A 16,543-nucleotide genomic window follows, 5' to 3' on the forward strand; every position below is an offset into this window, starting at 1 on the left:
ACATACACAGCCTACATCCATGATGGTGAACCTATGGCACGGGTGCCACAGGGGGCACCATGAACTATTTGTACAGGCACGCGAGCCCCAGGCAAACTTACCTCACTGCGCATGTGCGGGCCTCCCAGCTGATATTCTGGCCTTTTTCAGCCTCCTAGAGGCTCGAGGGAAGCCTCTGCAGCCTTTGGAGGCCGAAAAACAGGCCCGTTTCATCACTTCCTGTATTTCTGGAAATACCGGAAGTGATGAAACGGGCCCATTTTTTGGCTCCAAAGGCTGCAGAAGCTTCCCTCGAGCCTCTGGGAGGCCGAAAAGGCCCGAAAATCACCTGGGAGGCCTGCACATGTGCAGTGCAGGTTAAGGGGGTGGGGGGATTGTGCACGCATGTGTAGGTGGTGTGGGGGGGGCATGTGCATTGCCTTCTGGATGCTGGCACGCGAGCACGTTCGCAATTTTCGGAACAGGAGCCCCAAAAGATTAGCCACCACTGGCCTACATTAAATCATAATTCAGTGTGTTTTGACAGCAGCACTGTACACAAATAAGCCTATTTTGCAAGACAGAGACTCTTCTAGCTGGGAAAATGGAAACTAAAATCCCATTTGCCTGGATGAGAACCCAATGAGAAACCACAATATAGAGGCCACATAGATTTGCTTATGCTGCATCAGTGTATCTCAACCTTGGCAGCTTTAAGCTGTGTGGACTTCAACTCGAGTTGGAAGTCCACGCAGCTTAATGTTCCCAGGTTGAAAAACACAGCTGTGAAACACCCTGTACACTGTTATCTAATACAGATAGTCCTCGACTTACAACAGTTCATTTGGTGACCGTTCAAAGTTACAGCACTGAAAAAAAGTGACATGATCATTTTTCACACAGCATCCTTATGATCACGTGATCAAAATTCAGAAGCTTGACAACTGACTCATATTTATGATGATTCATTGCAGTGTCCTGGGGTCCCTTCTGCAACCTTCTGACAAGCTAAATCAATGGGGAAGCCAGAGTCATTTAACCACCGTGTGACTGATTGAACAAGTGCACTGATTCACTTAACGCAGAGATCCCTAAACTTGGCAACTTTTAAGACTTGTAGCTGGCGTAGCTGGCTGGAGAATTCGTAGCTGGCTAGAGAATTCTGGGAGTTGAAGTCCACAAGTCTTAAAAGTTGCCAAGTCTGGAGACCTCTGACTTAAACTATGGCAAGAAAAGTCATAAAACGGGGCAAAGCTCACTTTAACAAATATCTCATTCAGCGACAGAAATCTTGAGCTCAATTGTGCTCATAAGTCGAGGACTATCTGCATAGTGTTTCTCAACCTTGGAATTTTAAAGTGTTTTTTTTTAAAAAATGTTTTTGGACTTGATGTTATTGTAGATTCCTTCACACGGGTTGAAAAGAATCTGTATCCATATGCCCCTCCAGTTCAAAGAGAGTAGGGTTTGCCCACGGGAGACCAAGACGAAGACAGCTCACACGCTCAAAAGTCATCCAAAAACTGCTTTTTAATAAGAGCTCCTTTAAATTAAGTCAAGTATCACAACCAGCAGTCTTAAGGAACCTGGCTTGGCTTTCTATACCGACCCTCACCCCTTAGTAGCAGACGAACAACGAAGACTATCTCCCTCCCCTTCCCTTCCCTGCCTCTCTTCCCAAACAGCTGAAGGTTTGTTTTTAAAGGCCTTTTCCCCCAGACCAGCTCTAGGTGCTACTACAACAACTATGGGGTTCCATATTTTTTTTTTTCACGGTTATCACCCACGACACAATGGGGGCCTATGTCAAAACACCAAAATGAATCGGATACACTTCTGGTGATGGTCCAAATGGAATGACCAAGCTGCCTTGGCCGTTTCCCCTCCCGCCCGACCACCCGCTCCCCAAGTCTACTTCTCAAGTCCATCACAAAAAAGCAGCGGTGCTTTTTTTTTTTAGCCTGTGGTGCTGGGACAGCAGGTTGCCTTGGTCTTCTTCAAGCTGTCGAGCAGCCGCTTCTTAAAATATCTCTCTCTGTATCTGAGTCCGGTCAGGTGTCTCAAAGTGGGAGGCATTTGTTCCGGAGTGACGTCCACATAAACCGGGATGACCTTTGCCCCCTTCTGGTGTACGGTATGGACCAGGTTCCAGTCCAAAATGCGCTGGCACCAAGGGTCAGTCACCGAATGGGGGGTCAAGAGGACGATGGCAAGTCGGCTGCTTTGGATGATCTCGTTCACTGAGGCCAAGACCGACTTCCCGGCCACGTGGTCCTGATGTTCGACGTAGCCATGGAAACCACAGGCAACCAGCATCTCGTGGATAGCGGTGGCAATGGCATCATCCTCCAGGCAGTACCAGAGAGAGAAATCGTATTGGAACAAAGGAGATGTCATGGCATAAAAATTATGGGGGAAGCTGCCCCTGGGGCAAGTGGTGATTTTTTTTGTCACCTCCACCCCCACCCTACCCCTCCCACAAAGAACCACTTGTCCCAGCCTATCTGTGTGTGTGTGTGAACTCTGTGGAAACTTCCCCTCAGCTTTCCCCAAAGGGAGCTGTTTTTGTTCTGAATGTCTGCGTGAAGAAAACAAAACGAGGGCCAAATGGAGCTGCGGAGAACTAAGAGCAACAGGGAATCTAGGGCCAAAACAATAAAAACAACGCTAACTGCACAACTGGGCATCTCAGCATGAGCACAGCGAAGAGATCCAGGCCCTCAAGAGGCTTGGAGCAGGCGGCTGGCTTGGGCGCACAATTCACGGAACGTAAAACACAAGACGGTGTTGAAGATGTGTAGCGTAGGCATGCTTGAAATCACATCACAATGTTGCGAGTCCGTAGTTCAAAGCATGGCATGGGATCCTGCAGGTGGGGGGGGGGGAGAAGGCGGGTCACACTCGGACTGTGGTCACTTTCCCCCCCAAAAAAGTATCTCACAACGCCCTCTGCTTCATCTCTAAAATGCCCTGCTCCAGGGTTGCTCCGGCCAGTTTCAGCTCCTCACACTTCTCCTTGAGCAAACTGCAGGCCTTCTGGAGGCGGTGATTCATCTCCACGTAGGACTGGGTCAGCCGGTACAGGCGTTCCCTCTTGGCCTCTGGATCTTCATTCTTTGTTGGGGTAGGCAAATCTGAAGGCAGGCAAAATGGGAAGCGGGTGGGTGGGGTGGGGGTGGAGAGAAAAGAGAAATGAGAGATAATGATAGAGAATATCTGGAGCTCAGGGTTGACATGAGGGCCCCTTGGTGCTCTCTGAGCTTGGTCTGTTTTCTTGCAGACGTTTCATTACCAAACTAGGCAACATCGTCAGTGCTAATAGGCAGTGGGGTTTGCTCTCGTTTTATATTGTAGTGACTTGCCCTGTCAGTTTTTGGTGACAATGGTTCTGTAGGTTCTTTGGATGAGCTGTTTACTAGTAGCTTTTTGGCAGTTCCTTGATTGGGGTACTGTTTACTTCTTGATTGTGGTGGTATTCATTTTTTTCCACTACCCACCCCACTCAGGAAGGATACTGTAAAATCTCTATTCCTCCCCACCCGTGGCCTGGTGGGTGTGGCAGGGAGAAGGATACTATAAAAGCTCCCCATTTCCACCGCCACTCCAGCCCGTCGGCCCCCAAGGAAGGGAAAGGAAATCAGGAGCTGCTGCCGTGCATCTCCATTCCTCCCACCTGAATAACCTGCTTTCCCGAGGGAGGAAGGAGAAGAAGGGGGAAAGGGGGGCGAGCTTCGATTTTAATCGAAGAATATAATGTCTGTCCTGTGCAGGGCCACCAAAGAAGACCCAGCGATCAGCTGGGACTCAGGGGAGGCAGAGAATAGATGGGGGTGGGGCCAGTCAGAGGTGGGATTGGCCAGTTCTCCGAACTACTCAAAATTTCCACTACCAGTTCTCCAGAACTTGTCAGAATTGGCTGAATACCACCTCTGAAGTCTGATGTTAATCTTGGAATTAATCTCTGCTCTCTACTAGCACTGATGATGTTACCTAGTTTGTAATGAAACATTTACAAGAAAACAACCAAGCTCAGGGAGCACCAAGGACTCCTTAGACAGAAATAAAGTGTGCTACCTTTATGGAGCACCTACACAGCTTAGCAATAAAGCATCGGCTGGCACCCAGATCCTCCTAGTTTCAATATGACACATCTAGGTTCAGCTACAAAAAACCCAGTCAGAAGTTCCGGAGAATAGTTGGGTTCAGATTCATGTTACAATGCAGTCAGTTTCATGTTATAGTGCAGTCATAACTAATATAAAATTGAAACCCAAAGTCTTTCTTTTAGGATTACTAGATAAAGATTTTCCCTGATAAATCTTCCTGAAAGATTTTGAACTTTATCACTGTAAATGTTGGCCACGGCGAGAATTTGATATGCACAGAAATGGAAAGATATATCAATCCTTGCCACTAAAAAAATGGATGGAAAAGGTGAAGCTAGCAAAAATGGCAAAAACTGACATTTCCTATTAGAAAAAAATAACATATCCAGCTTTGTTCCTCCCCGGAAATCACTTCTGGACTTTGTGTTTGAGACAGAATAAATAATGAACTCTTGATTTTGCTGATTAATAGAACCGGCTGATATAGAAAATGGCTAATATTTGTTTTGTAAAAGTAAAAAGTGGAGGTTGTAATTCCATTCTATACTTTACTATGCTGAAAAAAGTTGGAAGTCAAGGGTCTTACACCTTTCTATCCCTTTTCTTCCCTTTTTCCTATCATCCTCATTTGTGTTTTTATATCGTGATAATTGCAATAGAACATCTAAAAAGAAGTTCTGGAGAACAGTATTCCCCAAAAGAAACTTATTTGATTTCCAGCTGGATTCAATTTAACTTCCTCTATTTCTAATAAAAATCTAAGCTTCATCTAAAACCATGAGAATTAAATTTCTTCTGTAATGGTTAAATATTTCACTTTCAAGAAAATTATATACTAAGATCGATCTAGCAGCTTCAATAGGACTGGTGTTGTGGTTCGCCGGCAGCCGATGCAGACGGCAGAGGTATCGGACAGTGAGGACGAAAGGGAACCAGTCAGGGAGTCAGATAAGGACTTGGACGAGGGTCCTGCATCCGATGCAGGGGTGGGGCCAGGACCATCTGAGAGCGGGGTGCTGTCTTCAGAGTCTGGCAGCAGCGAAGCAGGAGACCCAGGGGAGCCTGTTCCCAGTGCGCATGTGCACAAGGCTGTTTGGAGAGCAGCTGCAGCAGAGGAGGCGACTTGGGAATAAGGCTGGAAGGCGATTGCCCCTCCCATAAGGAATAAAAGTCAGCCCTCGGTGACATGCTCTTTGCAGGAAGCAAAGAAGTTCATTGGGTTCTGATTCCTCAGTGAAGCCCTGCGAACTCTGGTTTGTTTATACTGGAACTCCTGTCGGTTTATATTCTAAAGTAATTGGACTTCTGTTTCTTGGCAGCATCCTGCAGCACTGAAAAGCATGCTCTTATCTGGAGGAACTGTGTCTGACGAGTTTTTGGCTGGGAATGCAAGTAATTCCCAGCGTCACATTGAAAAAGGTTTTACTTTCAATTTCAGTTAGTGTTTTATTAAGTTTGACAAAGCCTGGGTTAGAACAACTGGAAATCACAGAATGTTAAGGCCACACTCAATCCACAGTGCATTTACTTAGGCCACAGAGATGGGGAACTATGGCCCCTTTTTGACGTGTGGATTTCAATTCCCCAAATTCCTGAGCTGGCATGGAAGTCCACAAGTCATAAAAGGGCCACAGTCCCCCACCCCTGACTAAGGATTTGTTTAAAGTCATAGAGAAGAGACTGCAGTTAACACTAAACTGACTGTTTCACACCACAATAATAAGCTGGGAAGTTCTTTAATGCAGAGGTCCCTAAACCCTGGTCCCTAAACCCTGGACCAGCAGCACTGGTCTGAGGCATGCCAGTAATCAGTCTGTGCAAACAAGCAAGCATCCGAGGATGCAGGCAGTACCTCTCTCCATGGATCAAGTCCCTGATACCCAAAAGGTTGGGGGCCTCTGCCTTAATGTCTTATTATTTTGTGTGAGCCAGATTCACAAACCAGGCGTCAGGGTTCTGATGAATGCCCTAATTAATTCATGAGCCTCGAGCCAAGTTTCAAAAGAAATCCAATCATTTAATAGGAGCAACATCTCGGCACTTTTCCCAAGTGCAGTCGGCCCTGCCCTACGTAATTTACTGCCCACCTATGACCCTGTTTCCACCCTCCTCCCGGGTTGTGTCATAAATCACATTCTCCAATGAAGGAAGGTTATGGAAAACACACCTCTCCGGCTGAACTTGGTAACTTGAGACTCAAACTGGAGAAAGGTAGGCGTGGAATGTGCTTCCGATCATAGCAACGAACTGCTCCATCAGATCTCCCCCCACCCTTCTTATGGCAACTCAAGAGCAAGCCAGGAATGCTTTACGAGTTGACACCAGGTTTTGTGGCTTAGCATTGTCTGTAAACTCAAAAGATGTTTCTAATATGCTGGCTGGTTGGGCAACCTGGATGCAGCTTCCTTGCACCCACAGACCAGACCAGCCAAATCTTTCATCAACCATTCCATGTGGTGGGGTTTTGGAACCTCAATTCGCCTCTCCAAAATTGGCAGATCTTTTAGGGACGAAGGTGTTGGTGGAACAGAACCTGAACAGACATCGCTCCTCCCTCGTCTTGACGGTCCATGAAATTAAGAGAGGATCCCTTCTGAGACATTGGCTATGCCCCCATTCCTCCTGCAGGCTAAGCAGTTTCTGATCTATTTCCTAGTCTGCAGCTCTTCCTTCCGTCTCCCAAGGTCATTCGCACAGATCATTAGAATTTACTATTTTTAGTGAAACTCCAGCCTTTTCCTTTGCATTCAGGGCACAATGTTTATCCTTTATGTGCCTTTTCATCCATGTTAAGCTTTGGCCTGGATTCTCATCTGCCCTGAGATTTCCCCCCCAAGTTATAGTCTGTATGCCATTTCAACTTTTTTTGAAAAACCTGGGGTAACCCGGTCCCTTCCCTGCATTTTCTTTGCAACCCGAAGTGCAGAAGACACCATATGGGCTAGGATCTTCATACCTTCGTTGGGCTCCACCAGGAGGACAAAAACGGGGTCGTTGGGCTGGGCACGCTGGACATCTTCAAGAATCTGTTCTGTGTTGGGGGGCTCAGGGCGTGTGGGAAGGACCACCCGCTTCTTGGCCTTTGAGGTCATTGCTTGGAAACAGGTGCCAGAGGGCACTGGAACGACAGAAGAGTTGGAGAGAGAAACAAAAAGGGTTGGGAACTTTGTTCTGATAAAGCTTGGGATACAAATGGACCGATTCTCCAGATAGTCCTCGACTTACAACCACTCCTTCAGCGACTGAAGTTACAACGGCGCTGGAAAAATTGACTTAAAACTGGTACAGGTAAGTTCTTGACGTGCGACTGCAACTGAGCCCAAAATTTACATTGCTAAGGGAGGCATTTGTGATGTGAGTTTTGCCCCGTTTTATGACTTTTCTTGTCACAGTTGTTAACGTGAATCATTGCAGCTGTTAAGTTAGGAACCCTTTTGTTAAATGCACCTGGTTTCCCCAATTAACTCTGCTCATTAGAAGGTAGCAAAAATTGAACACCTGATCTTGGGACATCGAAATTGTCATAAATATGAGTCAGTTGCCAGCTGTCTGAATTCTGATCACATGGCCATGGGGACGCTGCAATGGGCATAAGTGTGAAAAAATGGTCGTAAGTCATTTTTTTCAATACTGTTGTAACTTTGAATGGTCATTAAATGAATTGTTGTAAGTTGAAGATTACCTGTTCTTCCCAATACAACCACTGCCACATTCCCGTGGTCATGTGATCAAAATTTGGACGCTTGGCGATTGCCATGTATTCATGACAGTTGCAATGATCGCCATTTTCAACCTTCTCAGTTGGTTTCCAACAATGAGGGAAATCAGATTTGCTTAACAACCATGTTATTAATAACTGAAAGTGATTCATTGATCTCAATTGGGGTCATAAGTCGAGGACTACTTGTCCATGTGAAAAGGAACTCCAACCTTAAATTACAAGCAGTTGAAGCTGAAGAAACTGTTTAGTCAGGGGTGGCTGGGTTATACCTCTGTATGAACCTGTATTCTCAACAATTCAGGGTGTCCAACCTTGGCAACTTTAAGACTTGTGGACTTCAACTCCCAGCTTTGCTGGCTGAGGAATTCTGGGAGTTGAAGTCCACAAGTCTTAAAGTTGCCAAGGTTGGACACCCCTGCTCAACATAGTCCTTTCAGCCATTCCAAAAAGGCATTTCCACCACTCATATGACCCTGAGAACACAGATAAACCTCCAAGTGGCCTCAACATCTCTCTAAAAGAAGGCAAATGACCAGCGGTCTATAAGGAATATAAATCTTTCCATTCCCCACCATCCAATCAGAGCTGAAGAAGCTTTTTGGATGAGAAGCGAAACTTCCTTCAAAGAAAACCAAAGAACAGCCAGTTGTCTCTTTAAAAAACACCCTTGGGACAACCTGAATGACTCTAAAGTCACATTAGAATAAACCATCCTCTTCAAAAAACCCTAAGGCAGAGATAGCTTGGCGCAGTGGTTAAAACATCAGACCCAAAATAAGGCGATTGTGAGTTCTAATCCTGCCTCAGGCCCCAAGCCAGCTGGGGGATTTTGCGCTGGTCCCTCCCCCTCAGTCTAAGGAGTAGGAGACAAAGGCAACCTATTTCCAAATAGGTTTTCCACATAGCCACCAGAAATTCAGTCTCACTTGAAGGTGTGAGCACGTGCACACGCATCACACACACAAAAGCAGCATTTTGAGCCTGTGGGAAACACATCTGATCCATCCACTGATCAAATCACTCCCCCATCGACCCAAATCACCATCACTGGAAAGAATAAATATCCTAAGTGAGTCAGACCAGCTCAAAGCATTTTGTACAGGTGTGGGCTGAGGAAGGGGTACCTGCAATTTAAGAACCGAAACTGAGTGGAGGGGATTGCTGTTTCTAAGATGGTACTTGCCATCTGTTGTTTTTTTTAAAAAAATAAGTTATATAAGTCACATTGAAGAAGGATTGGCTGCTGAAATTTGCCTTTACAATGTGCCTATTTTGCAGCGGAACGTAGACATCTGAATCAAAAAAATATATGAATTCAGCTACTAAATCTGGGTATGTTTTACTGTATTCTGCATATGAATAAGCTTCATCTTTTTCTCCCAGGGGAGTAAAAAACCCTGCAGGTAATTCCTTGTGGTTTTCTGTAACTAGAAAGCAACCTAACTATGCGTGTTTAAATAGTAAAATGAACAGACTAAAACAGTTTCAATTTAAACAGAAAGGCAACCTGATTTTTTTTCTCCTTATGTAACTTTTTTTAAAAAAAAATAGATGGCAGCTGCCATTTTAGAAACACCTGCACCCCTCCCGCTTTTCTGCATTAACACAGAACAGAATGTTGCTTTTAAAATAACGATTATTTTAATCCACCAAAAGTTTTTAAAAAATGCTTCCAGAAGGGACTGTTATTGCTGCAACTCTGCTCTGCTTCCAAACATGATTTTTACACCAGGAGGCATAACACTATCTTCTATGAAACCCATGTCTTAAACGTTGCTTCTACCACTGTTTTTTTCCCTTTTAAATTAGAAAAGAAGAAATGGAATAACATACACAACCTTTTGACTGACACAGTGAGCAGCTTATTCATTTGAAAGCATTCAAAAATGATTCTCCCCTTCCAAAAAACCCCCATAGTTTTATCAAATGCAAACTCTGCCCGATTTAATTAATTGTAGGTAAGGCAAGAAACATAATAAAGAATTTAAAAAAAGGTGATTGCTTCGTTGTCAGCTAGCTTCAGGGCACACACAAATCTATCTCCCCCCCCCCCCCGAATCACACTTTTGAAATACAGTGGCCAAGCACTGAAAATCAAAAGCATTGCGATGCATTTTTAAAAAGAAATTAAAACAAATGAAGATGCATTATGCCTCCAATCAGCTAAAAACACTTTTTATGTAATAGTTGCTTTTTATCCTCAAAAAGGGCTCCACAAAAATCCTGATGTGCCCAAGCAGAAAAAGCTATTGCATCAACATCACACCCCTCGCAGTCTCTGAAGCCAAAAAGCCTGTAAAAATAAACAGTTCCTGTTTATGTTTTAAAATCACCCTTCTCATAATGCCTGCTGCAAGTTAAAAGGATATTGCCCCACAGAAGCAGTTAATTAAAACCTGATAGCTTTTTCAAAAAACATAGAAGAGTGTTGTTCAAAGAAAAGTCCTATGATTTCTATGGGGATTTTAGGTATCCAGTCATCTGTGCACTCGCTCCTTAAAAAAAGCCTATAAAATACACCCCCAGGGCTTTGCAACCAAAAGTCCCAGGGCATACACACCACAAATTATCTTGGTTAATCCAAGTTCACCTCCACCTACCAAGAATGGTTTGCTTCCATCTCAGTTTTGTCTCCATTCAGCACCTCCCTCTACTTCCACAAGGCTAGAAACCACAATCAAAACATCCCTTGTTTGTCAACGCAGGAATGGGAACCAGGAGGAGTTAAATTTAATTATCTTGGTCCCTCAGCTTATCCTCGCTCTCTCTCACACCATCCGAACGTTACTGTGAAACTGCAGTCCCATCTGCAGGTGCGAAGATGTCATTGTGTAAGGTGGGGGGGAAAAGTGAGATGCATTTAGAGGATGAGAGGTTTTTTGGAAGGGGTGGGGGAGCAGAAGGCTCTGATGCTTGAAATTCTGTTTTTTTTTCCTCCCTTAGTTTAAAAAAGCCCTTATTCCTGCGCTGAGCAGGAAGGACAGCCCATGCATCCCAACCACGTTCCAGAATGTTCACTACTGGCTCTGCAGTCCCTTTCGCCAAGGATGGCTATGCAAGATGCATGCAGGGAAAAAAAGAAAAAAAGAGGAGGATGGGGGGGGGAGGTTGATACAGAATACACCCGTTCTGCAGATACCACACCCACTCTATTGCAAGCAGATAATACACACACCCTCAGAGCCTTGATTCTACCCTCCAGCAGTCATGCCACAGACCTCTTTCCCTGATCCATCATCTTCCTGGACCCTTCCGTTTCCTTCCCCTGGCACATTACGGGCCCCCTCCCTCTGTCATAACAGCCCGCTTCGAACCCTTTCCTCCATTTCTACCGGCAGCAGAGTTTGCATCAAAACCTTCTTTTTCTCCTCAATGCCTTGCAGTGTCTGCATTGGAGGAGGAAGGGGTGCACATTTCCTCCCCACCTGGCTGAATTTCCTCTTTTTTTCTTTCTCATCCTCTCTTCTTTTCCTCTACTTCCCACGCACCCCCATGCTAAACTATCTAGGACACGAACACACCCCCACCCGGTTCAAAGCCCCCTCCCTCCTGGAAGGCTCCTTGCACCTGTCCAGCCCCCACCCCAAGTGGCTCTTATCCAGGGTCACCTTCTCCTTCAGACCTGCTCTCTTCTGCTCCTCTGGAAGGATCCTGAACCCCTCCCCATAACCAGATCCTCCCACTCCCCTTCCACCAACAGACTCCAGTTCTTCCTGCTCAGTAAGCAACAACCCACCCACCATATTTTCACCACCCACCTCCCAAGCCAGCTCTACTCCTGGCTGGCTCCCCCTGGGAGACCCTCGCTCTCTTCCCCACCATTAGTTCCTCCCAAGCTCCAGCTCCCCCAATGCCAAGCCTACCCACGCCCTACCCCAACCCCGTATTCAGCCCCTCTTTAGCAACAGACCACGATCTCTTTCCCCGCGTCACCCCTTTCACACGAGACGGTCCATTTCCTCCAAGTCCCCCCTTCCCAATTCTCCAAGAGGACGCCCGCCCCAAGAGGACCCACAAGCTCTTTCCCCGCTCCAGATCAGGCTCCCCTAAACATCCTCTAAATTTACAGACACCCCCCACTAACCTTTACCCCCTCCCCAAATAAACCCCCTTTCTCTTCTCACCTGCTCTCTCTCCTCCTCTCCACCACCTGATTCCCCCTCCTTCCCTTTCCCAAGCCACGCCCCACATCAGGCCACGCCTACTCATTCTCCCCCTTTTCCGCTTTCGGATCGCCCGCTTCCGGTCTCCGTGGGAACGTGGCACATGTGCGATTGCGGGGGGGGGGGGGGGGGTGAAGAACCGCTCAAGGTCCCTCTTTCCCCCAATGATTGATCTCTTAGCGTTGTTTCTTGGTGGTTTGCAGGAAAAGGGGAAAGAAATGCAGGAGGAAACAAACGGAGGAAGTCCTGCATTATTTAGTTCCTTCCCTTTAGTAAAAGCGTGGTTGCCTGTGAAAGACCGAAATGTGAATTTATTTATTTATTTATTTATTTTATTTATTTATTTATTTGATTTGCCAATTGTTTACAAGATAATAAGTATAAATGTATACATAGTTGTGAATACATGAAATGGGTACATATAAGAAAAATAAAAGAATAAGAGAAACAATAGACAGGGACGGTAGGCACGTTGGTGCGCTTATGCACGCCCCCTATGCGCTTATGCACGCCCCCTAATACTTTTTAATACTTTTTTTCCCCAATTCAGTCGGGTCGAGTGTAATGAAGAAAACAGGTTTTTTTGATTGGCACTTTTGCGATGCTTTCATTTTATTATTGTTACTATTATTACTATTATTATCATCATCATCATCATCATTATTATTAAATCTTTAGTGAGATTCACAGCCTTTGGGGCTGGTTGGTAGCTCAACAGCTCGAGTCCTAACCAAGGACCTAGGAACTGTTCAGGTAGCGTCGGAGGATATAAGCTGTTCCAAGTAGGGTAGTTTTTTTGTAAAATCAGGGTATTATTATTATTTTATTATTATTATTTAACATAGGTCATGTACAGATCCAATCACTTGATATGCAACACTAATAGAACTCATTGCAGGTACAAATCCAAATATAAATGTAAATAAAAGAATAACATTATCAATTGGAAGGGATCTTGAAGGTCTTGTAGTCCAACCCCTTGCTCAAGCACCATAAAATTGCAACAGGATACATGTTATACAAGTAGTCCTCGACTTACAACATTTTGCTTAGTGACTGTTCACAAAGTTACAACAGCACAGAAAAAAGTGAGTTATGAACATTTTTTCATAGTTACATTCTTTGTGTCATCCCCATGATCATGTGATCAAAATTCAAATGCTTGGCAACTGGTTCATACTTATGGCCATTGCTGTGCCCCAAGGTCATGTGATCACCTTTTGCAACCTTTTGACAACCAAAGTCAAATGAAGCCAGATTCACTTAACCGAGTTACTAACTTATCAACTGATAACAGCTGTGGCAAGAAAGGTCGTAAAATGGACGGAAAACAAATCTCACTTAACAGAAATTTTGGGTTGAATTGTGCTCGTAATTCGAGGACCACCTATAATTGGTTGTCTAAGGAAACTGACTGTCTAACAGCCTCTGATGTGATTGCAATGAAATCATGCCGGTTCCTTGAAATTTCCTAAGGAAGCATTCTTAAATTCAATGCTTTTGTGATTTTGGCCAAAAATTCTTTAAAAAGAACTTTTCACTGTTTTTTCCCTCCCTTTTTGCAGAAATGAAGTCGGTTGCCAGAGAAATTAATGCACAAGTTATGTTTCCCATTGCAAAGAGGGATTCTGATCTTTTATCAGATGTTTATTGATGTTAATGGCCAGATTAATCTAAGATGTTTAACAACTTGCATGACAGCCATGTTTTATATCTGTATAAAAACTAATCCTGGCAATGACTAGTTGTCTGCTGGATGTGAAAACACTGCATGGATGTTGTAGTTGGTGGGAGTGTAAGTTGACTTCCGAAATAATTTATAGATCAGAGTTTTCCAACCTTGTCAACTTTAAGATTCATAGAGTCCAACTTCCAGAATTCCCCAACAGCCATGTTGGCTGTAGAATTCTGGGAGTTGAAGTCCAGACATCTTAAAGTTGACAAGTTTGGCAAACCTTGATCTACAGAAAATATATATATCTGCAGATCCTACCCTGGCATACTTAGGGTAAATCTGGATGTGGATTATGACTGTGGCATCTTGTCTAAAATGTGTCAGGACTGGACATAATAAGACTGATAACCTTGTTACCCCTTCTTGAAGTTCCTCATCTTTTTACCTGAAAGATTCAACCAAAAATCACTATCCTAGGCAAAGCTGTTATCCACGGTATGTGGAAGATTATAACTTGAAATTTAAGAAGAAGAATAAGTGGAAAGGAGGTTCATTAACAAGTGATAGGAATGTAAGAAAAAATAAGACATTGTGAACCCGAAATTAAGAGGAGAGGCAGTTTTCTCTAGTGGGTAAGGCATCAGACTAGAAACTAAGTTGTAGTCCTGCCTTCCTTAGGGATGAAAATGAGCTGGATGACTTCTGTCCAATGGGTTCCAGAAGACATCGATTTCTAGTTCTGCCTTAGGCACAAAAGCTGGCTTGGATCACTCTGGGCCAGTCACTGTTTCTCAGCCCAACCCATTTCACAGAGTTGTGGGGAAAATAGGGGGAGGAAATATGTTCCCTGTCTTGAGTTATTTATAAAATAATAAAAGACAGGATAATAATATCAGAAAGAAAAGAATGAAGAAAGGGAGAGGGGGGGGAGTCTGTAATAGACAAAAGTGGTCAAGAAGCTATTAAGTCAATCAGAATACACCTGGAAGGGACCTTGGAGGTCTTCTAGTCCAACCCCCTGTTCAAGTAGGAGACCCTATACCATTTCAGATAGGTGACTGTCCACTCTCTTCTTAAAAGCCACAACTTCTGAAGCCTAGCTATTCCACTGGTTAATTATCCTCACTGAGGAAGTTTCTCCTTAATTCCAAGTTGCTTCTCTCCTTGATTGGTTTCCATCCATTGTTTCTTGTCTTGCCACAATTGAGCCCAGAATGTATGTTGCTAAGCGAGAAATTCCTTAAGTTTTTGCCCCATTGTTAGGGTTTGAGGATTAACCCCTAGCAGAGTATTGCAGCAGTAGTCAAGCCAGGCAGCCAAAGGAGAGCGGAAGGGCCCCAGAGTATACACACACTGAACACAAACACTGTTTGTAGTTTAAATAGTTTTTAATCCAGTTAGAGTTTAAGCATTGTCATTCAGTCCATTAAGTCATTCACAGTATTTCCATCCAGTAAGACTCACTAGTATAGTCCAAGTTAAGAGTCCTTGCAATATCTTTATCAGCCGATAAAGATATCTTCTCCTCCTCCGGTTTCACTCTCCAGAGAAACAAACGCTGGATATTCAGTAGAATTACGCAGTAAATCAGCAAAACAGTAGCAAACGAAAACAGTTCAGTCACAGGCACTCACAGTCAGTAATCACAGTTAGTCGCAGCAGCACACAGTTACAGACAGCTCAGACAGTAACTCACAGTAACAGCAACAGACAGTAAGCTTTCCAGCTTCTAATGCTTCCTTATATTGTAACTTCTAACCGCACCCTTAATCGGCTAATTGCCTGCTGCATTGTGCTTAAAGTGATAAGCACTTAAACCATGATATCTAAGTTTTATATATTTATTCACCCAAACCATATTTGGTATCAATGTTATACCTAACATACTCCCTTTTGGGTGAAATAAATATATAATATCTTTACAATCTTATCCCATATTTTTCACAACTCTCCTGGTGCTTACTGGCACCTTGGGCTTTAGTAAAATTATCAGCTAAATTGTCCTCCGACATACAGTACTCTAGCTGAATCATCTTACTTCTTACAGATTGTCTCACGTTTAGATATCTTAGATCTGTATGTTTGCTCCTTGTTTTTACTCCAATATTTGTGGCCATTTGAATTGCTGCCTGATTATCTTCATGTATAATTATAGGATAATCTACAGTTATACCTATATCAATTAACATTTGTTTATACATTATTAATTCTGTACATAACAATGATAAACAGGAGAATTCTGCCTCCATAGTAGACAAACTTATATGCTGTTGTCTTATTGACTTCCAGCCTATTAATGTATTACCCAGCATTATGGCTGTTCCTGAAGTCGACTTTCTAGTGTCTCTTTCTGATGCAAAACTAGCATCTGCATAAGCACTCAAAATTAAATCACCCTTTGGTTCTAAATACAATGAATAATTCATTGTCTTTTTAAGATATCTTAATATCCTCTTAGCTGCAATCCAGTGTCTTTCACATGGTGCAGAATTGAATCTAGTCAACTGATTCACACAGTACGATATATCTGGTCTAGACCAATTACTAATATAACTCAAACTACCAATTAAAGATTGATAAATCACCTTATCAAACTCAGGGCTTTGTACATCAGTGTTGCTAAACTCCTGACTCATTGGAGTCTTAGCTGGCTTACAAAGCTCCATCTTGTAATCTTTTAGTAATTTGCTTATCTTATCTTCCTGAGATATCTTAAAACCTTTCCGTGTTTTCTTTATATTCAAACCGAGATACTTCTTTATCTCCCTAATTGCTTGATCTTTATTCTCTTTCCTAATGATGCTATTATTTTATTTGCTTCATCATTAGTTTCAGTTATCAATGCAATATCATCTGTGAATAGTAATAATAATGATACTTTCCCATTTGTCTCCCTCTT

At 43.7% G+C, this 16,543-nt stretch overlaps 1 protein-coding gene across 3 annotated transcripts; it reads right to left on the reverse strand.

Moving 5' to 3' along the window:
- Window positions 1–1,491: 1,491 nt before the first annotated feature.
- On the reverse strand, window positions 1,492–12,006 carry C1H19orf25 (chromosome 1 C19orf25 homolog). Of its 3 annotated transcripts, XM_087952735.1 has the most exons (4): window positions 11,931–12,006; window positions 7,042–7,203; window positions 2,988–3,113; window positions 1,492–2,845 (listed from the first exon to the last, which is right to left on the reverse strand). In XM_087952735.1, coding segments are annotated over exons 1-4 (357 nt in total). In that variant the 5' UTR covers window positions 11,998–12,006; the 3' UTR covers window positions 1,492–2,843. The 3 variants fall into 3 exon arrangements, with proteins under 3 accessions (XP_087808861.1, XP_026543616.2, XP_087808860.1); XM_026687831.2 differs by having other exon boundaries at window positions 1,492–3,113; window positions 11,931–12,005; XM_087952734.1 differs by lacking the exon at window positions 11,931–12,006 and adding an exon at window positions 10,407–10,709 and having other exon boundaries at window positions 1,492–3,113.
- Window positions 12,007–16,543: the final 4,537 nt, after the last annotated feature.

Source organism: Notechis scutatus, chromosome 1 (genome assembly GCF_049901735.1).
Source record: "Notechis scutatus isolate UNSWTSFEM ecotype Mainland chromosome 1, rNotScu1.2, whole genome shotgun sequence".
Classification (NCBI taxonomy): domain Eukaryota; kingdom Metazoa; phylum Chordata; class Lepidosauria; order Squamata; family Elapidae; genus Notechis; species Notechis scutatus.